The sequence below is a fragment of the Myotis daubentonii genome, chromosome X, assembly GCF_963259705.1.
Source record: "Myotis daubentonii chromosome X, mMyoDau2.1, whole genome shotgun sequence".
Lineage (NCBI taxonomy): Eukaryota > Metazoa > Chordata > Mammalia > Chiroptera > Vespertilionidae > Myotis > Myotis daubentonii.
This window is the reverse complement of record NC_081861.1, coordinates 106,406,998-106,430,455: the sequence shown is the minus strand read 5'-3', so window position 1 is coordinate 106,430,455 and position 23,458 is coordinate 106,406,998. Positions and strand designations below refer to the sequence as shown.

At 38.4% G+C, this 23,458-nt stretch overlaps 1 protein-coding gene across 3 annotated transcripts in view; it reads left to right on the top strand.

Moving 5' to 3' along the window:
• Nucleotides 1-23,458, top strand: part of RPS6KA6 (ribosomal protein S6 kinase A6) — a 207,397-nt gene that overhangs the window by 120,879 nt on the left and 63,060 nt on the right. For all 3 annotated transcript variants that reach the window (XM_059678455.1, XM_059678453.1, XM_059678454.1), the window contains 4 exons: nt 1,284-1,426; nt 9,119-9,189; nt 12,460-12,548; nt 13,311-13,369. In XM_059678455.1, the coding sequence (XP_059534438.1) occupies nt 1,284-1,426; nt 9,119-9,189; nt 12,460-12,548; nt 13,311-13,369 (362 nt within the window). The remainder of the gene's footprint in view (nt 1-1,283; nt 1,427-9,118; nt 9,190-12,459; nt 12,549-13,310; nt 13,370-23,458) is intronic.

The following is a 23,458-nucleotide window of genomic DNA, read 5'->3' as shown; positions in this document are numbered from 1 at the left end:
TTTGTACATTATTATAAAATAGTGGAGGGTAGATTATCTGGAATTGAGAGGAAAGTGTAGCACTACAGGTCAACAGAATAACACACATGATGAGCTGAAATAGTTGGTAGATGTTTGTGGTGTGTGTATGTATATATTTCTACTTGGCTTGGATCAGCTAGGTGCAATTTTTTTCGTGTTTTATCTAGGGCTTCTTGCAAACAAAATTGCACATGAAATTTGAGATTCAAATTTGTGTTATCCTCAAATTACTTCCTAATGTATCAATTCCATTGGATAAAATTTGCATTTATAAAACAAACATTATAGCAGAACTGACTGTATGTGTCAGTCTATTCTTGGATGCTGTCATGTTCATTTATTTATATCTATATGTCTAGCTTTTCTTCAATACCACACTGTCTTGATTACTGTAGGTTTATAATAAGTACAGAAGTTAGTTAATGTAAGTCCTTTGAATTTGTCATTCTTTTTCAAAATTGTTTGGCTATTCTATTGTCTTTTAATATAAATTTTAAATTCAACTTGTTGATTTCTAGAAAATAAATCTTGCTCAGAATTTTATTAAAGTTTAATTGAATCTTTAGATCAGTTTTTGGGGAATTGTCATCTTTATATGAATTGATTCTTCCAAACCATACACATAGTATATCTCCCCATATACTTAGATCTACTTTGTTTTCTTTCATCGATGTTTCAAGTTTTCATTGTACAGATTTGCATATACTTTGTATACTTAGACACGTGAATTTCAAGGGTGTGTTTTTGTTTTGTTTTGTTTTGTTTTTTTGGCAGTATTATAAATGGTACTTTGAAAATTTCAACTTCTAATTTTTCATTGCTAATACATAGAAATAAGATTATTTTTTATGTATTGATACCTTTAGTTCTTTGAAGGCATTAAACAAAAATGGAAAGACACCAAAGCCAAAGCAAAATGAACTTTTTCAACATTTTTAAAAGTTTAAGTTATTACCTCTTTTTTGTATTACATTTTAAACACTATGACAGCTTTGCTTTAATTATTGTTGTCTCAAAATTCTTGAATGATATTCAAGTATAGACATGAAAATATGTTTTGAGATGATATGTAACTGAGAAATCTTTAAATGCTCTTATTATTAAATACAGCCTATTTTCCATTATTTGTATCATAGCTTAAGAGTAATTACAGTCCATCCATGAATAATTTTAAGGTTTAAATACATAATTTTGTTTCTTTTGGTATTTTCTATTTTCTGAAGATCTTCAGATATATTTTTTGTGTAACAATGTTATTACAGATTTTGGACTCAGCAAAGAATCAGTAGATCAAGAAAAAAAGGCCTACTCATTTTGTGGTACGGTGGAATATATGGCTCCTGAAGTAGTAAATAGGAGAGGTCATTCCCAGAGTGCTGATTGGTGGTCATATGGTGTACTTATGGTAAGTAGTGCTATTATAAAAAATTCTGCTAATATAAAATTAATACTGCTTAGAACTTTAATTTATTATCTATCCATTTTTAATACAAAAGAAAATATAGAATTTTAATTTAAAATTTGTGAGATTTCAGGTGAGAATAGAGTTCTAATAATTCATGATTATCATTTAAAAAGTTGTGTTTGGCTAGCTGTTATACAATATGAATTAGGATTTTGGTGTTCTGATTTCTTTTTTTTCAATTTAGTAATATTTATTTATTTATTAAAAAAATTTTAATATTCACATAATTGCAGGTCCCCTATACTCCCTCACTTTGCCCACCTCCACCCATCTGTGCCTCCCCCTCCCTTGGCCTTCATCACCCTATTGTCTGTGTCTATGGAGTGTGCATATATATTATTTAGCTAATCCCTTTACCTTCTTTATCCAGTCACCCTCCCCCTCTCTTCACAGGCACCAACCAGACTGTTCCATGTATCTATGATTCTGGTTCCATTTTGTTTGTCAGTTTATTTTTTTCATTAGATTCCAGAGGGTATTTGTGTTTCTCTGACTGGTTTATTTTGTCTAGCGTAATACTCTCCAGGTTCCTCCATGCTATTGGAAAGAGTTAGAGTTCCTTCTTTTTTATAGCCATGTAGCATTCTATTATGCAAATGTACCACAGCTTTATTATCCTCTCATCTGCTGATGGCACTTGGGCTGTTTCCAGATCTTGGCTATCCTATCTAATAAAAGAGAAACATGGTAATTAGCGTATGACTGTTACCCTTCCCATTGGCTAATCAGGGCAATATGCAAATTAACTACCAGCCAAGATGGCGACCGGCAGCCAGGCAGCTTGAAACTAACATGAGGCTTGCTTGCTTCAGTGACGGAGGACACCAACGTTCCCCGCCTGCCTTGCCGGCCTCGGAGCCTGCAGTTTGAAACATTGTAACAAATATAGAAGCTAAACAATACCCCAGAAACCTGCTTTCAGCGAGCCGGGATCTCAGAGCTGGAGTTGTACATTGTTTCGATTATACAACCTAAACAAACCAGATACCTGCTTCCAGCAGCAGAGGCCTCAGAGCTGGAGCCAGAGCTAAAGCTGGCCCAGAGTAAAAAAAAAAAAAAAAGAAAAAAGGAGCAGTTGGGAGCTTCAGCCCTCAGCCCCTCACCCAGGCTGGCCAGGCACCCCAGTGGGGACCCCCACCCTGAAGGGTGTGTGACCAGCTGCAAACAGCCATCAGCCCCTCATCCAGGCTGGCCAGGCACCCCAGTGGGGACCCCCACCCTGATCCAGGACACCCTTCAGGGCAAACCAGCCAGCCCCACCCATGCACCAAGACTCTATCCTATATAGTAAAAGGGTAATATGCCTCCCAGGACTGGGATCAGCGTAGCCGCGAGGCCTCCCAGCACCGGGATCAGCGGAGCCGAGAGACCTGCCGGCACCAGGATCAGCATGACAGGGGGCAGCGCCCAAACCCCCTGATCACCCTGCGGCTCTGTGTGTGACAGGGGGCGGGGCCTCAACACCCCCCCCCCCACGGGCCCTGCTCTGTGTGTGACAGGGTAGAGCCATAACTTCCCCATCGGCCCTGCCCTGAGTGTGAGAGTGGCAGCACCCCAAACCCCTGATCCGCCCTGCTCTGTGCGTGACATGGGGGAGCTCCCCAACCCCTTGATCGACCCTGCTCTGTGCGTGACAGGGTAAGGAGCCCTAACCCCCCTGATGGGCCCTGCTCTGTGCGTGACAGGGGGTGGCGCCGCAACCTCCCCATCGACCCTGCCTTGAGTGTGACAGGGGGCGGTGCCCCAAACCCCCATCGGCCCTACCCTGAGCGTGTCTGAGGGTGGCATCGCAACCTCCCAATCCGCTCTGTTCTGTGCATGACAGGGGGCTGTGCCCCAACTCCCCAATTGGCCCTGCTCTGAGCCCGACCAGGGGCTGCACCTAGGGATTGGGCCTGCCCTCTGCCACCCGGGAGCAGGCCTAAGCCAGCAGGGCGTTATCTCCCGAGGGGTCCCAGACTGCGAGAGGGCACAGGCCAGGCTGAGGGACCCCCACCTTCACCCCGAGTGCACAAATTTTTGTGCACTGGGCCTCTAGTTGTAAATAATGCTGCAATAATCATAGGTGTGCATATATTGTTTCTGCTTGGTGTTTTGAGATTCTTAGTATAGAGTCCCAGAAGTGGGATTGCTGTGTCAAAAGGCAGTTCCATTTTTAATTTTTGGAGGAAACTCCATACTCTTTTCTACAGTGGTTGCATAAGTCTGCAGTGTGATCAACAATGCACTAGGGTTCCCTTTTCTCTATATCCTTGCCAGTCCTTTTTGTTCATTGGTTTAGTGATAGCAGATACAGAAAACAAACTGGTGGTTACCTGAGGGGAGGTTGGTGGTGGATGGGTGAAAAAGGTGAAGGGGATTAAGAACTACAAAAAATAAGTCATGAGTGTGTTATAACACATACAACATAGGGAATGTCAATAATATCAGAATAACTTTGTACAATGATAGATGTTTACTTTTAAGGTATATAAATGTTTATCATTATATGTGATATATCTGAAACTAATTTAAGATTGTATTTTAACTATAATAAAAATATAAAAAGTATACCAGTTTTTAGATTTCAGAATACTATGTTTAGTAATCATATGGCATTTTAGTTATTACAGAATTTAATACCTTACCATATATTTTCTTATAGTCAAACTAGAGACCCAGTGCACAAAAATTTGTGCACTCGGGGTGGGAGGGGTTCCTCAGCCCAGCCTGTGCCCTCTCACAGTCCGGGACCCCTCGGGGGATGTCCACCTGCTGTCTTAGGCTTGTTCCCTGTGGGATTGGGCCTAAGATGACAGGCAGACATCCCTCTGGCAGCCCAGGAGCCCTTGGGGGATGTCCACTTTACAGTGGGAAGCAGGCCTCAGCTGCAGTCAGACATCCTTAGCACTGCTGAGGAGGCAGGAGAGGCTCCTGCCACTACCGCTGTGCTGGCAGCCATCAGCCTGTCTTATGGCTGAGCAGAGCTCCCCCTATAGGAGCGCACTGACCACCAGGGGGCATCTCCTGCATGGAGCGTCTGCCCCCTGGTGGTCAGTGTGTGTCATAGCGACCAGTCATTCCCAGTGGATCTGCTGTTAGGGTCAATTTGCATATTACCCTTTTATTATACTAGTATCCCGGTGCATGAAATTCATGCACATTAAAAGGGAAATAATTGCCCTAACCAGTTTGGCTCAGTGGATAGAGCATCGGCCTGCAGACTCAAGGGTCCCAGGTTCGATTCTTGTCAAGGGCATATACCTTGGTTGTGGGCACATCCCCAGTGGGGAGTGTGCAGGAGGCAGCTCATCGATGTTTCTAACTCTCTATCCCTGTCCCTTCCTCCGTGTAAAAAATCAATACAATATATATTTTTTTAAAAAGGGAATCAATTAGCAGAGATATTTTAATATTGCTATTTGCCCTTTATAACAGAAGTGTGAGAGATGAAAGGAAATTAATAAAATGTATATGAAAATAATATATAAATTTATTAATAAATAAACAGCAACAAAAGGATATAACAACAACAGAGGCATGATATAAAAATGACAAAAACATGATATGAAAACAAGAAAAACATGATATAAAAACAAAAGTGATGCCAACAATGACTGATCAAGTGATTAAACTTATTCTAATATCTCCCTCTACACCACATTAAGAGTGAAAACACTTTCAGAGTGCTTGACTAATTTCCCTTGTGTTGAAGTACTTAGAACTTTAACTGTAACATCACATGCTCTTCAAATTCGAGAGAAAGCAACATATAACTGAACATGTGCAAAAACAGGTTCAGGTAGTAATATGCCTACTTTGTCTAGAGTTTGTCCTTGTGATTTATTAATAGTCATCACAAATGCTGGCATCACGGGAAACCGTCATCAAATCAATTTAAATGGGAGGCCAGTGTCAGATGGGGACAAATTAATTCTTGGAATCAGATCAGCCTCTCCCTCTGCAGATCCTGTTAATACTTCAGCTTTGATAATGTTACGTCGTAATATTTTGATAATAAACCTGATACCATTACAAAGACCCCATTTACTATTGAGATTTCTCAATAGCATGATGATTGCACGCACTTTCAACTTTAATTTATGACACGGCATTCCCGAAGGAGTAATACTATTAAGAAATTCGATGGGAAAATTTTCCTTTTCAGCATCATCTGTGGAGTCAATGGAATCATCACTCAAAAATGTGTGAAAATCTCCATCGAGTATTCCAAATTTTCTTCATTTAATTTTTGAACATGCTCATTTTTTGGACAAACAATTGCACATTTGGATATATTTTTAATATTATCTATAGCAGTGGTTCTCAACCTTGGCTGCACATTAAAATCACCTGGGAATCTTTTTAAAATCCTGATTCCTGGGCCTCATCCTCCAGAAATTGTTTCTTTGTTATGGGCTGGGGCCACAACATTAGTAACAAAGAAACAGTATTAAACCTTCATTGTGGGGAGCCGCTACAGTGTTTTGGACAGGTTCAAGCCTTGGACTGATGAGAGGGCACAGTCCTCTCATTGCCATGTTCAAGTCCCAGCTTGGAGGGCAGGGCCTTCCCAGCACAATTATAGCCAATTGCTGTAGTTGTAAGCTTGAACCTATGGTCCGAACACGTGGCCCCTGTGCCTGAGTGATGTAGGCTTGATAGAGTTCAGGTGCATGTAGTTGAGAAGGATTAAAACCCAGGAGAATGTTGTAAACATCTTGGTCACGCCCTTACTTTGCCTGGTAGCATCTGCTATAAAATAAAGGCACAGCTGTGGGTGTGGTCGCTGTCTCAGAGAAGCAGCTTCCCACTGAGACCCAGCTTTCATTCTCTTGTCTGTCTTTTCTAAGCCTTTCAGCCGCCCCCACTCAGGTTCACCCTTGGCTGTGCTGGCACGGCACACTTTAGAAAAATATGCCTCCACGTTCCCAGAGCGGGTTCCTGTCTCAAACCCCACCCTTCCAGGAAACAGCTGGGGGGAGGGCACAGCCATTGCCAAGACAACCCCTGCAGTACTGACTTCCTTTCCCACCCAGAGATTTTATATACGTAGATAGGATTGTTTCAAGCATGTCCCTAGAAAAATTATAAACCTTTTGAGGAGTGCAACCATGTGCTATACTACTCTTTGTCTTCCTCAATACCTACTACAGCTGACATCCTGATTAACTAATTTGGTATAAGATTTAGCATATAACTTGCAGTGTTAATTAGGATGATATATGAATGGCTATTGAATTAAATAGTTTGCTTTTGAAACTTGATAATATATTTTGCCTATTTATCACTGCATAACACTCAATATGACACATCAGTATATTAAGTACCCATTAAAAAACTGGCATTTAGGGAAAGCAGTTGTGTGGGAACAGACTATAAGTGCATTATTTGGCATTTTCCATGACCTAAGAATGCATACTGTCCAATTGGGAAACAATTGGAGTAGCTAAATAAATTGCCCAAAAGTACCTTAGGAATTCAGGATAAAATTAATATAAGTTGACATAGGAAAATTGGAGGTGAGAACTTAAACTAAGCCCTGAAATATGGATAAAATGTAAATAGCTGTGTGCCAAGGATAATATTGTGATCATATTAGCAAGGAGAACCTGTTGACTAGGGTAGTATTGAAGAATGTGGGTGAGAGTGGAGGAAATGAGGCTATAAACCTTAAGCATTTGCATGCAATTCTCTTTGTAGCAGGAAACTTTTGCATATTCTTAAATAGGATGGTAATTATAGGAAACATGAATACATGAATGTTAAGAAGATGAGCCTGGACAGAATTATATAAGTAGATTGTAAATGGAGGAATCTAGAAGTAGGAAAATCAACAAGGTCTCCTTACAAGACAATTGTAAGATTATAGAATACTAGAGGTCCCTAGGCTTGGCCAGCAATCAGGGCCAATCAGGTTCTCCTCCTCCCTGCCTCCCTGCCTCCTTCTTCCCTCTCTGCCAGCACTGCCACTGTGTGGTTCCCCCCACCGCCTTCCTGCCTCCCCACCTCCCCGCCTTGCCTCCCGCTGCCACCTCATGGTTCCCCCTGCCTCTCTGCCTCCCCACCTCCTCCTTCCCTCACTCTCTCAGTGCCCTACCACCTCCCCTGGTCACCCACCATGTTCTGTGCCACCCCCTGGTGGTCAGTGCACATCATAGCCAGTGATTGAACTCCCGGTCTCACAGTCAAACTCCCAAGGGGACAGAGATAGGGAGTTAAAGAGGGAGAGAGAACAAGATCTGTTTGCTGTTCTACTTATTTCTTCATTCATTTGGTGGTTATATCAGTGATATAACCAGCAACCTTGGCGTATTGGAACCATGCTCTAATCCACTTAGCTACCTTTCCAGGGCTTGTTAAAGACATTTCAAAGTTTTGGGGGTGGGGAACTGGAGCTTGAGAGAGATGATCCCCTTATACCACAGTTGCTTTCTTTTTTCTCTTTTTTGATTCCCATTGCTACCTCTTCAGTTTCCAGTTGAGAAACTTTACTATCAATATGGAAGGCAAAACTGGGGCTTGAGAGAGACTGAGGCTGGACAAGATTTGAGAGTCATGAGGGTATAGGAGAGAATGAATGGATAAGCTAATAACTAAGGTTGTAGTTCGTAAAAGAACAGAGGACTGAGGCTAAAGCCATTATTGAATCTGTTTAAGATTTTAGTATTAGGTATATAAAACATTTTAATGAACCATGATGATCTTTATTTGTAGACATAGTATTTTTATAGCATAATTAATTTTCTAGTTGTGTGCATTGCAATTAAATCTCTTAGGGAAAATGTTTCCTTATGATATGTGCAACTGTGTCAGTGTTTTTCTTTTTTTAAAATTATTCCTGTGTGTGTGTCTGTGTGTGTGTGTGTGTGTGTGTGTGTATTCTCTCTCTCTCTCTCTCTCTTTCTCTCTTTTTCTTTTGGTTTATGTTTTTAGAGAAGTGAGGGGAAAGAGATTGGTTAAAACATTTTTTGTTAATACTCACCAGAGGATTTTTTTCCCATTGCCCTTTAGAGATAGTAGAAGGGAGGGAGGGAGGGAGAGGGGGGCAGAGAGAGAGAGAAAGAGAGAGAAAGAGAGAGAGAGAGAGAGAGAGAGAGAGAGAGAGAGAGAGAGAGTGTGTTGAGAGAGACACATCAATTGGTTATCTTCCAAATGCTCCCCAACTGAGGCCAGGGATGGAATCTACAACCTAGGTATGTGGTCTTAACCAGGAATCAAATCCCGGACCCTTTGGTGCATGGGCCGATGCTCTAACCACTAAAAACACCAGCCAGGGCAAGAATGGTTAAATCTTTCTTGATCATTTATGAATTTGAAATGGTTTTATGCTTATTTTTACTTTCCTTTGTCAGTTCAATTGCTTTCTTTAAAAGCATATATTTGTTTCTACAATGTGTTTATTTCCAAATTTCTTTGGTAACTTAACCAAATCCAACAGGACTGAAACAAATTGGTTGGTTTCATTTGCTACAAGTCATCTACCAATTGAGTTATATATAGTAGGGTACCAGAAGTATACTTCCTTAAGTGACTTAGTTCTTTTGCTCCTATTTTGATGTACTGTCATGCAGATCCTGTATGATTTGATGATCACGTATTACAAGTCTCTAACTTGTGCTAAATTGATTGTTTGGTTTTTGTTTGTTTTAGTTTGAAATGCTTACTGGTACACTGCCATTTCAAGGTAAAGACAGAAATGAGACCATGAATATGATATTAAAGTAAGTGTAAGCACTACGTTATTTTCTTATGGGAAGAATTTCTTGCTTTCAGTTTTTTCTTTATTTTATTATTTTTTTCTATCACCATTTATCCCCCTTATATGCTCTTCTACCTCCACCCCACCCCTCCCACAATCACCACACTGTTGTCAGTGTCCATGAGTTTTTCCAGTCTTTTTTCTTTTTTCACTCAATCTCTTCACCACCACCCCAAGCCCCGCCCCACACTGTCAGCCTGCTCTCTATGAGTCTGTCTCTATTTTGCTCATTAGTGCACTTTGTTCATTAGGTTCCACATACGAGCAAAATCATACATACTTGTATTGCTCTGACTGATTTCACAGCATAATGCTCTCTAGGTCCATCCATACTGTCCCAAAAGACAAGATTTCCCTTTTCATTTTTTATGACCAAGTAATATCCCATAGCTGTTTTATCTACTCATCTACTGATGAACACTTGGGCTGCTTCCAAATCTTCGCTATTATAAATAATACTGCAGTGAACATACGAGTGCACATTTTTTTTTCAAATTTGTGTTTTGGGTGTCTTCAGCTAAATTCCCAGAAAGTGGAATCAATTGGTCATAGGGCAGTTCCATTTTTAATTTTTTGAGTTTACTACATACAGCTTTACATAGTGGCTGCACCAATCTGCATTCACACCAACAGTTCACGAGGGTTCCCTTTTCTCCACATCCTTAGCAACACTTGTTGTTTGTTGATTTGTTGATGATAGCCATTCAAACAGGTATGATATGATATCCCTTTGTGGTTTTAATTTTCATTTCTCTGATGATCAGTGACATTGAGTATCTTTTCATATGTCTATTGGCCATCTATATGTCCTCTTTGACAAAGTGTCTATTCAATTCCTTCACCCATTTTCTAATTGTATTGTTTTGTGTTGTTTGTTTTTTGATTTTGCATTTTGTAAGTTCACTATAAATGTTGGCTATTAAAGCCTTAGCAGATGTATCAGCAAATAAGTTCTCCTGTTCAGTGTGTTGTCCTTTCATTTTGTTGATGGTTTTCTTTCCTGTGCAAAAACTTTTTAGTTTGAGGTAGTCTCATTTGTTTATTTTTTTCTTTGGTTTCCCTTGCCCAAGGATATATATCAGAAAAAAATATCGCTATGAGAAATGTACAAGATTTTACTGCCTGCGTTTTCTTCTAGGATTTTTAGGGTTTCAAGTCTAACACTTAAGTTTTTTTAAAAAAATAAATATTTTTTATTGATATCAGAGAGGAAGGGAGGAGAGAGAGATAGAAACATCAATGATGAGAGAGAATCACTGATCTGCTGTCTCCCGCACACTCCACACTGGGGACTGAGCCTGCAACCCAGGCATATGCCCTGACTAGGAATCCAACCACAACCTCCTGGTTTCCTGGTTCATAGGTCAATGTTCAACCACTGAGCCATGCCAGCTGGACTAACATTTAAGTCTTTAGTCCATTTTGAGTTTACTCTTGTGTGTGGTGTAATAAAGTGGTATAGTTTCATTTTTTTACATATATCTTCTAATTTTCCAGGCACCACTTGTTTAATAGACTATCTTAAGCCTGTTGTATGCTTTTGTCTCATTTGTCAAATATGAATTAATTATAAAGGTGTGGATTTATTTCTTTTTTAATATATTTTATTGATTTTTGCAGAGAGGAAGGGAGATAATTAGAAACATTGATGAGAGAAAAACATCGATCAGCTGCCTCCTGCACATCTCCTACTGGGGATGTGCCCGCAACCAAGGTACATCCCCTTGACCTGAATTGAACCTGGGACCCTTGAGTCCACAGGCCGACGCTCTATCCACTGAGCCAAACCGGTTTCGGCTGTGGATTTATTTCTGAGCTGTCAATTTGGTTCCATTGTTCTATACTGTTTTTATTTCTTATTTTTAAAAAAAATTATCTTTATTATTGAAAGTATTACAGATGTCCCTTTTTTCCCCATTGATCCCTTCTAGCCTGCACCTGCCCCCTGCCCAAGGCCTTTACCATACTAGTACTATTGTCTGTGTCCATGAGTTATACATGCATGCATATGAGTTTTTTTGTTAATCCCTTCCCACCCACCCACTCCCATCTTCCCTCAGATTCAACACTTTGTTCCATGCATTTATGTCTCTGGATCTATTTTGTTCATCAGTTTATTTTGTTCTTTAGATTTCCACTTATGTGTGAGATCATGTGATAGATGTCTCTTTTTATGCCAGTACCATGCTATTTTGATTACTATGGCCTTGTAATATAGTTGATATCAGGTAGTATAATTCATACAACTTCGTCCTTCTTTCTCAAGATCACTCACTGTTGCTATTTGGGGACTTTTATGATTCCATATAAATTTTTGGGATATTTGTTCTAGTTCTGTTAAATACTCTATTGGTATCTTAATAGGAATTGTATTCAATCTGTAGATTGCTTTGGGTAACATGAACATTTTAATGATGGTCATCCTTGCTATCCATTAACACGGTATATGTTCCCACTTATTTGTATCTTCTTCAATTTCTTTCTCCAGTGTCTTATAATTTTCTGAGTACAGGTCTTTTACATCCTTGGTTAAATTAATTTTTAAGTATTTTATTCTTTTTGAAGCAATTGTAAATGGGATTGTTTTCTTAGTTTTCCTTTCTCATAGTTCCTTTTGGGTGCATAAAAATGCAACTGATTTCTCAATATTTATTTTCTGTCCTGCTACTTTACTGAATTCATTTATCAGTTCTAGTAGTTTTCTGGTGATGTATTTAGGGTTTTCTATATATAGTATCATGTCATCTGCAAATAAGGACAGTTTTACTTCTTTCCAATTTAGAAGCCATTTATTTCTTTTACTTGTGTGATTGCTATGACTGGGACTTCCACTGCTATGTTGAATAAGAGTGCTAAAAGCAGATATCTGTCTAGTCCCCAATCTTAAGGGAAATGCTTGTAGTTTTTGCCCATTGTGTATGATGTTGGCTGTGGGTTAGTTCTTTATGGCCTTCATTATATGTGGTATGTTTCCTCTATTCCCACTCTGCTGAGAGTTTTTAGCATAAATGGGTGCTGGGTTTTATCAAGTGCTCTTGCTTTCAGTTTTGAGAAACGTGTGGATTTAAATTGACACAAAATAACATTTTCCACACTGTCTTATTCCCTTCTCCTATGCTATGGGGGACATTATTTACCACTGTGAAAATATTCTTTAAAATTATTTTTGAAATTTGTAAATTTAGAAGTGTGGCTAGATTTTAATGAAATTTTCTAAAATCTTCTTTTCCAGAGCAAAACTTGGAATGCCTCAGTTTCTTAGTGCTGAAGCACAAAGTCTTCTAAGGATGTTATTCAAAAGGAATCCAGCAAATAGATTGGGTATTGCTTATTTTCTTAGCTTTTATATCAATATACTGCAGGCTTTGGGATGATAATTATTACTTTATGTTTTCTGACTTAAGTTCTTTTACTGCTGCTATCTATTTATCCCTAGAACTTTGCATTTTGTATATGCAATGATTCCAGTAAATTCTGTATGTCTATGATTTAAAAATAGAGTGGTCTAGTTATTCAGTATTTCTGTTTAATATATATAATTATATATCATATGCATTCATTTTTGAAATAGTTAACAGAATTGTATAGGTAATCTTTATCGATATTTGAAGATAATTGTTTTGTCCTTCCAATATTATTAAATGTAAACATTATGTTTCCATAACTTATTACTTGGCCACTTTCAGGTAGCCTTACCCTGGGCCCAGATGTAGTCCTTTCATCTATCCTATTTATGACCTTATGTTAAAATTTCAATATCACTTTATTATGTTGTACTTTTATTTTGACCTATAGATATGAGGTCATAGGTTCAACTATGAAGAAAATGTACCTAAATTCAAAATTGTATTAAACATGATTTTGATTCTATTTGGAAGGATTTCAATATTTCATTTTGTTCTATGTGCTTCACATTAAATTGAAAGAAGCAATTATAATAAAAGATCATATGAGATGTCTTAAACCTTTCACTACAAGGAATCGATAAAGTGTGTGTATTGCTCTTTATAGATCACAGCTTAAAAGCCAGGTATAAAGATTTTAAAAAATTACACCAGTTAAAAAGTCTTTCTGTTTTTATAGGTTCAGAAGGAGTTGAGGAAATCAAAAGACATCATTTTTTTGCAAATATTGACTGGAATGTAAGTTCACTAGAAAATTTGTTACTGAGTAACTTTAATATGAGCAAACGCTGAAGAGTAAATTGTAACATATTGACTTTGCTGGTTAACTAAATTCATTTGTTTTACTAGTATGGGATTATTTTTATTGGGGCAACATTGGTTAATATAAGTTTCAGGTATGCAACATTATAATTTGGTATCGGTATACACTATAGCATTCTCACCATCAAAAGTCTAGATTCCATCTGTCACCATATAATTAAACCCCTTTACCCATTTCCCCCTCCACCCACTTTCCTTCTGGTAACCACTAATCGGTTGTTTGTATGTATGAACTTGTTGTTTTGTTCATTTTTTAATATTTCAGTTATGAATGAAATTTTAAGGTTTTGTCCTTTACCATCTGACTTATTTCATTTAGTATAACCCTCAGTATCCATCTGTGTTGTTCCAAATTCATCCACACATCTTATAGTTCAAGGTAATTGTTATGATATGCTACAGCTTTAAGTAAAATTACATGAAACCAGTAAATGTGGGGATGATATTTAGTAAGTTTTTGTTTCTTATTTATTTTACCTGTTAAGTATGTGCTAACAGGTAAAATAAATTCTCCCCTATTCTAGGTTGGAGAATGTAGAGGAGGAAGAGAAAGGGGAAAATGGATGAATGATAGAGCAGTTCTTATAGAAAATTAGTTCTAAAGAATCTAAGATGTTATTTAATTTCAATTGGTTCTTTGTCATGTGTTAGGAAAAATTACATTTCTTAATAAGTGAATGTTTTTGTACAGATATTTCACTAAATTTTGAAAGAACATGAAAATAGAAACATGCAAATTTCTATTTAGTCTTATAAAGAATTTTTTAAAGGTGCAACTCTTTTTTTTAAAAAAATATATTTTATTGATTTTTTACAGAGAGGAATGGAGAGGGATAGAGAGTTAGAAACATCGATGAGAGAGAAACATCGATCAGCTGCCTCCTGCACACTCCCACTGGGGATGTGCCCACAACCAAGGTACATGCCCTTGACCGGAATCGAACCTGGGACCCTTGAGTCCACAGGCCGACGCTCTATCCACTGAGCCAAACCGGTTAGGGCTAAAGGTGCAACTCTTAAACTAATATTTTTTTCTTAGAAAAACCCATTTTGTTGTCTGTTTTACAAATTGCTTTATGTATTTTATATACTATCAGTAATCATAGGGGTTTTTTTATTTTCTAGTTCTATTATTGGTATTGAAATATTTTTCAAAAGAAAAAAAAATCTCTTAAATTCTAAGGCATATACAGAGGGCCACTATTAACTGATTAAATCATTGTTACATCTGGCTTATGGAACATGTTTTAGAAGGCTATTTTTACTTTTTGTGGAAGTCATTAGTATTAATTCCCTAAATCGCCACTCAATTACATAGTACATATGAGTTCCCTTTTATATATCTGTCGCATGCCTCTTTTGGTGTCTTGTAACTCCTTGTAATTTTTTTTTGTGATGCTTCTCTATTCTTCCTTTTTTTTTTTAATACCTAGAGAAACTGGAAATTTTTATTTTCCATCATTCTTTTTTTCATGTTTATTGTATTCAGAGAAGAAGAGAGAGGGAGAGTTAGAAACATCAATGATTAGAGAGAATCATTGATTGACTGCCTCATGCATGCCCCCTACTGGACATCGAACCAGCAACCCAGGCATGTGTCCTTACTGGGAATGGAAAGGAAACCTCCTGATCTATAGGTTGATGCTCAACCATTGAGCAACACCGTCTGGGCTCCATCATTTTTATCTAAACAGTTTATATTCCTTGGTCTTAATTTAAATAAAAAAGACTGGAATGTTTATGTAAATATAAATGAAAATTGTGGACATAAGAGAAATGGAAGTGTGAGAGATCCCCTTGGCCTCTCCCAGTGAAATTACAACAAGTAAACCAATTATAATTCAACAAAGAATTCCCTGCTCAATACAGAGGCCTGCTTGAGAGACCTGCACATAGAAACATCTAAAGGTGGGCAACCGGGAATAAACTGGGATATGAGAAGGGAGGAAAGCACAGATATAGCCCTGCAGCGGGGAGCTTGCAGTGTATCCTGGAGAGGGGAGGAACCCAGTGGTTGCAGGCGCTGCCTGTGGCCTGGAGGAACAGAGAATTGCAGGGTGCAGTCCAACAGGCAGAGCAGCGAGGAGATGCCTAACAGAGCACTGGGTTCTGTTCTGTAACCCTCTAATGTTGGGCAGAACAGTGGTGTTTCTGACAAAGAAATAGAATCACAGAGCACTGTGGCCATTTGGACTCCCCAAATTCTCTTTCCCTTGCTCTTGGATTTGGGTCAAGGATCACATTATCTGTAAACCAAGATCTATTTCAGCAGAACTGCTATTTCCCTCTGTAATGACCCCCAGGTGGGGTGCTTGGGGCAGGACCCCAGGGAGATAAGGTTTGCCATTATGTTGAGGACAAAACAAACCCCACCCTCCAAGCTTTACAGATGTACAGTCTTAAGGAAACCCTGGGTCAAGACTAGGATATCACAGAGCTAAAAATTCTTGCAATTCAGCACAATCTACTAGAAAATAGTAGAAAAGCCTCTTCAGAGGAAGTTATTGTCCGCCATTAATATGGACAGATATAAATGACTAGGCAAAGAGAACAGCAAATACCCTGAATAATCATGGTAACAAGGATGATCAGAAAGAAAATGGAAAACCTCCCAAAAGCAAACTGGGACACATGGAAAGATGTGATATAAATGCCAGATTTCAAGATTGCAATTCAGAAAATACTCAATAGAATGTGAGCAAATAGACAGGAATTTAATGCCCTCAGAAAACAAATCAATGAACAAAACAAGTACTTGACCAATGGGATTGAAACTTTAAAACAGAACCAATGAGAAATCCTAGAAATGAAGCATTAATTAATGAATTTAAGAGTAAAGTACTGAGCATAGAAAACAGAGCCAACCAGATGGAGGAAATAATTAGTGATATCGAAGAGAAGAATCTAGAAATGACTCATAGGGAAGAAAAGAGAGACCTGAGCATAAAGAAAAATGAAAGAGGTCTACAAGAACTATCTGACACCATCAGAAAAAGCAACATTAGAATAATAGGCATTTCAGTGGAGGAAGAGAGGGAGTTGGCAATAACAGAGAGTCTATTCAAACAAATAGTGGATGATAACTTCCCAAACCTATGGAAAGAACTAGATCCTTGAATCCAAGAAGCAAATAGAGCACCTAGTTACCTCAATCCAAAGAGGTCCTCTCTAGCGCTCTTCATATTAAAACTGTCAAAAATTATTGACCAGTGACAAATGCTCAAAGCAGCCAGGGAAAAGAAGGAAGGGACTTACAAAGGAAAACCCATCAGAATTTCATCAGACTTCTCAGCAGAAACTATACAAGTCAGAAGAGAGTGGGAGCAAATAGGCACAAGCCAGAAAGAGAGAAATTACTGGCCACAAATAATATATTCAGCAAAATTTTCCTTAGAATATGAAAGAGAAAGAAAGATGTTCTAGACATACAGAAATTGAGGAATTTTATCACCAGAAAACATCCATTGCAGGCAATGCTCAAGGGCTTTATTGTACATAAAACAAAGAATGTAAGATCACAACACTATGAGTAAGATCACCAAAAACTTACAGCATAAACAGGCATAATTTGTGAGAACAAAAACATAAAAGGGGAGGGGGTAAAAGTCTAAGCTGGCATAGGAACATGAAGATGAGATGCACTTAAAAAAACAAACTAAGGTATATATGAAACTTTACTTTTTAGAAACCTAATGGTAATCACACACAAAATTCCCAAAACAGGACAGAGCTTTAAAAAATTTGGAAACAGAAGAAAGAAGTATGGAATACCACCAAACAAAAACACACAGACAGAAACACAAAGGAAAAGAACCAATGAAGGAACAGAGCTACCAGAAAACAAAAGATAAAATGGTTATTGGACATTCTCATATGTCAGTAATTACCCTAACGGTAAAATAAATAGTATAAATTCACCAAGAAAGAGACACAGAATAGCAGAGTGGATAAATAAAACAAAATCCAACCATATGATGCCTATAAGAGACACATCTAAGCTGCAAAGACAAAGGTAGGTCAAAGTAAAAGGGTGGAAAATGATTCTCCAAGCAAATAAAATCTATAGAAAAGCAGTTATAGCCATATGTATATGTGACAAAATCGATTTCAAGATAACAAGAGACAAAGGTGGACACTTTATAATAATAAAGGGAATACTACATGAAGAAAAAATAACATTCCTTAACATACTAGAAGCCCAGTACACGAAATCGTGCAGCCATGTGCCTCGCCGTGCCCACCTGCCCACTGACCTGCCTGCCTGCTGGCCACCAGCCTTGCTGCAATAGGGCCTATGGGCCACACCATGTGAGCCGAATTCGTGTGAGACCCCAGACCCACCGCATGAGGCGGGACCCCAGACCCCAGACCCACAGCACGAGGTGGGACCAGACCCCAGACCCCAGACCTGCCATGTGAGATGGGACCCCAGACACCAGACCTGCCGCATGAGGTGGGACCCCAGACCTGCGGTGCCACGAGACTCATCAATGCACCTCTGGGTGACTGATTCTGTGGTCATTATGGCATTACGGCCACAGGCCTTTTATAATATAGATATGCACCCAACCAAGGACCACCGAAATATATAAAACAGCTACTCACAGAACTATAGGGAGAAACAGATCCAAACAAAATCATAGGTGGGGACCTTAACACTCCATTGACAGCTCTAGACAGATCAACCAAACAGAAAATCAATAAAGAAATATTGGCCTTAAATGAAACACTAGACCAAATGGACATAGTTGACATTAACTCAACCTTTCATCTCAGGATATCAGATTATACATTCCTAAGTGCACATGGAGTATTCTCAAGGATAGACCATATGTTGGATCACATAACTAGCATCAACAAATTCAAGAGGCTTGAAATCATACTAAGCATATTCTCTTTTTTAAAAAAAATATATTTTATTCATTTTTTACAGAGAGGAATCGAGAGGGATAGAGAGTTAGAAACATCGATGAGAGAGAAAAATCAATCAGCTTCCTCCTGCACACCTCCTACTGTGTATGTGCCCACAACCCAGGTACATGCGCTTTACTGGTATCGAACCTGGGACCTTTCAGTCTGCAAGCCGACGCTCTATCCACTGAACCAAACCAGCTAGGGCTAAGCATATTCTCTAATCATGATGCCCTGAAATTAGAAATCAGCTGCAAAAAGGAAGTAAAGAAACCCCAAAATCTGTGAATATTAAACAACATACTATTAAAAAATGACTGGATCAAAGAAGAAATAAAATATGAGATAAAAAGATATATAAATAAAAATGAGAGTAAGAATATAACATATCAAAATTTCTGGGATGCAGCAAAAGCAATAATAAGAAAGAAGATTATATCATTATAGGCCTATCTCAAGAAACAAGAGAAATCACAAGTAAATAATCTAACATCACAGCTTAAAGAACTAACAAAAGAAGAACAAAAGCAACCTAAAGTCAGCAGAAGAAAGGGAATAATAAAAAATTGAGCAGAATTTAACAGTATAGAGAAAAGAAAAACTATTCAAAAAATTAATAAACAAAGAACAACCTGGTTCTTTGAAAAGACTAATAAAAATTAACAAACCCCTGGTTAGCCTCACAAAGGAAAATAAAGGAAAAGACCCATATAAACAAAATCAGAAGTGAGAGAGAAGTCAACAGAGACATCACAGATATACAAAGGATCATAATAGAATATTATGAAAGACTATATGCCATCAAATTAAATATCCTAGAGAAAATGGATAAGTTGCTAGAATTATATAACATTAGAGGCCCTGTGCATGAAAATTCATGCACTGGAGGGGGGTCCCTCAGCTCGGCCTGCCCCCTCTCACAGTCTGGGAGCCATCAGGGGAAGGCAACGGCCCATCACACCTCTGCTGCTGCCACTGCTAGTAGCGCAAGTCTTGGCTGGCCCGGGTTACCTGAGCTTTGGGTGGCCCTGAGTGGCTGGGCAGCCACCATCCTAGGCTTGCCTGTGCCTCAGGCTGGCCCTGGGTGGCTGGGGGCCTGAGGGGACTGGGGGTCTCCAGAGGTAAGCATGCGGAGTGGCTTGCTGTGCACCTGCCACCCTGGTGGGGCTGAGGGGACTGGGCACTGCCATCTTGTGGCTGTGGGCACATCCCATCTTTGAGGGGGGGCAGTCAATTATCATAGTCCCTCCTTATTGGCTGTGGGCGTCACCATCTTTCAGGGTGGAACACTGAATTAGCATATTCCCTTATTGGCTGTGGGAGCTGCCATCTTTGAGAGCAGGGAAGTCAATCAGCATATCCCCTTCTTATTGGCTGTGGGTGTTGCCATCTTTTTGACAGTATGAGGGTCAATTAGCATATTCCCTCTTTATTAGATAGGATTCCTAGTCTAAATCTTGAAGAATTGGAAAATCTAAATAGACTGATCATTAGTGGGGAAATGGAAACAACCATCAAAAACCCATCAAAAAACAAAAGTCCAGCCCTAACTGGTTTTGCTCAGTGGATAGAGCATCAGCCTGCAGACTCAAGGGTCCCAGGTTTGATTCCGGTCAAGGGCATGTACCTTGGTTGCGGGCACATCCCCAGTAGGGAGTGTGCAGGAGGCAGCTGATCGATGTTTCTCTCTCATCGATGTTTCTAACTCTCTATCCCTTTCCCTTCCTCTCTGTAAAAAATCAATAAAATATATTTTTAAAAAATCCAAGACCAGATTGCTTCACCAGTGAATTCTACCAAACATTCAAAGATTTGAAACCTATCCTCAAATTCTTTCAAAAAATTAAAGAGGAGGCAATTCTTCCTAACACATTCTATGAGAACAATATAACCCTGATACCAAATCCTAGTAAAGATAACACACAGAAAAAGAAAAGCACAGACCAGTATCTCTAATGAATACAGATGCAAAAATCCTAAACAAAATACTATTAAATCAAATATAACAGTACATCAAAAAATAATACTATCAGCTGGGGTTCATGCCAGGGGCACAAGAATGGTTCAACATATGCAAATAAATCAATGTACTGAACCACATTAAGAAAAGGAAGGATAAAACTCATATGATCTTATCAATAGATTCAAAATAAGCATTTGATAATATACAACATTCATTTATGATTTAAACATTCAATAAAATTGGAATAGAAAGAAAGTACCTCAACATAATTAAGGACATATGTGATAAACCCTCAGCTAATATCATACTCAATGCTGAAAAACTGAAAGCTTTTCCCCTAAGATCAGGAAAAAGACAAGATGTCCACTGTCACCACTCTTATTCAACATAGTGCTTGATGTCCTAGCCACAACAATAAGGCAAGAGAAAGAAATAAAAGGCATCCAAATAGGGAAGAAGTAAAACTGTCACTTTTTGCAGACATGATGTATATAGAAATCTCTAAAGACTCTACCAAAAAAAGATTAGAAACAATAAACAGATACAGTCAAGTTGCAAGTTTCAAAATCAATATGCAAAAATCCATTGCCTTCTTGTATACTAAGAATAAAACATCAGAAAAAGACAATAAAAATAATTTCTTTTGCAATTGCAACCAAAAAAAAAATCCTAAGAATAAACTTAAGAGTGTGAAAGACCTACATACTAAAAATTACAAAGCATAATTAAAAGAGATTGAAAAAAAACAACAAATGGGAAAATATTCCTTGTTCATAGATCGGATGAACCAACATAGTTCATCCCATATTTCCCAAAGCAATATACAGATTTAATGCAACCCCATCAAAATAAGAATGTCAGTTATTAAAGACATAGAAGGAGAAATCATCAGACCACAAAAGACCCCGAATAGACAAAACAATCCTGAGAAAAAACAAAGCTGGAGGTATCATGCTACCTGTCTTCAAATTATACTATGGAGCTACAATAATCAAAACAGCATGGTATTGGCAGAGAAATAGACAAACAGATCAATGGAACAGAATAAAAATCCCAGCTACAAATCCGCATGTATATGGACAGATAATTTTCGACAAAGGAGCCAGGAACACACAATGGAGTAAATAAATTATGCTGGAAAAACTTGAAAGCCACATGTAAATGATTGAAACTGGATTACATTTTGTCCCCATGTACAAAAATTAATTAAAAATGGATCAAAGACCTAAATATAAGATCTGATACAATAAGTTACATCAAAGAAAATTTAGGTACCAAATTTGTGGACCTGGGTTTTAGAGGACATTTTATGAACTTGACCCCAAAGGCAAGGGAAGTAAAGGCAAAAATATCAAACTAAAAAGCTACTGCACAGCAAAAAAAAAAACAAACAACTCCACCACCACCACAACAACAACAAAAACTGACAACAACAAAACAAACAGGCAGCCAACCAGATAGGATATGATATTTGCAAATAGTAGCTCCAACAAGGTTTTCATTTCTAAAACATATAAAGAACTCATAAGACTCAACATCAAACAAACAACCCAAACAAAAAATGAGCAGAGCAGCTATAAAAAAACATCTTCCAAGAAGACATACAAACAGCCAATAGATATATTAAAAGATGTTCGACCTCACTGGCAATTAGGGAAATACAAATCAAAACTACAATGAGATACCACCTCACACCTGTTTGAGTGGCCTTTTTGAATAAGACAAGCAATAACAAGTGTTGGAGAGGTTGTGGAGAAAAGTGAACACTCATTCACTTCTGATGGGAATGTAACCTGGTACATCCACTATGGAAAGCACTCCGGTGAATGCTCAAAAAAATGAGAATTGAGCTACCATATGACCCAATGTTCTCTCTGATGGGTATATGCCCAAAAAACTCGAAATCATATTTGTGCAAAGCCATATGAACCCTATGTTCATTGCAGCAATATTCATGGTTGCCAAGACATTAGAAACAACCAAAGTGTCCTGGAATATGGGGACTGAATAAAGAAGATGTGGTACATATACACAGCCATAAGAAAGAACAACATGGATGGACTTGAGAATACCGTGCTAAGTGAAATGTCAGTCACAAAAAGCTAAGACCCATATGATTTCACTAATGTGCGGGATATAAAACTGAAACTTGTGAACACAAATAGCAGTGTGGTGGTTGCCAGAGGGAAGGTGTTGGGAGGGGAAGGGTGTCCTAATATCTGGAGACAGGAGAAAATTTGACTTTGGGTAATGGGTACAAGGTGCAATATACAGATCTTATAACAATAGAAACCCACACCTGAAACCTATATGTTCATGTTGATCAATATCATCCCATTAAATTTAATAAAAAATGAAAATAAAATTACTTTACATAATATTCTATTAATTTTCTACTACTGTGTGGGTCTGTGAGCTTTTTTAAAAAAATATATTTTATTGATTTTTTACAGAGAGGAAGGGAGAGGGATAGAGAGTTAGAAACATCAATGAAGAGAAACACCAATCAGCTGCCTCCTGCACACTCCCCACTGGGGATGTGCCCGCAACCAAGGTACATGCCCTTGACCGGAATCGAACCTGGGACCCTCGAGTCCACAGGCCAATGCTCCATCCGCTGAGCCAAACCGGTTAGGGCGGGTCTGTGAGCTTTTAAAACAATGTAGATTTGCCCAGAACATTAGATGTTCATATATTGCAAAATTTTATATATCTTTCATTAATATATCAATTTTAGGAACTTAAATGGTATGGCAAGGTTAAATTTTGGATTTCTATAATAAGAACCCTAGATGATAACTTTAATGCATATTTTTTAAAAATTCTTTATTGTTGAAAGTATTACATATGTCTCCTTTTTCTCCCATTAACCTCTCTCTGCCCACTCCCACCCCCCCAGCACAAACCCTCATGCCCCTGCTGTCTGGGTCCATTGTTTATACTTATATGCATGCATACAAGTCCTTTTGTTGATCTCTTACCCCTCCCCTCCCACCCTCCTTGTCCTCCATCTGAGGTTTGACAGTCTGTTCCATGCTTCTCTGTCTCTGGATCTATTTTTATTCATCAGTTTATGTTGTTCATTATATTCAACAAATGAATGAGATCATGTGATATTTATCTTTCTCCAA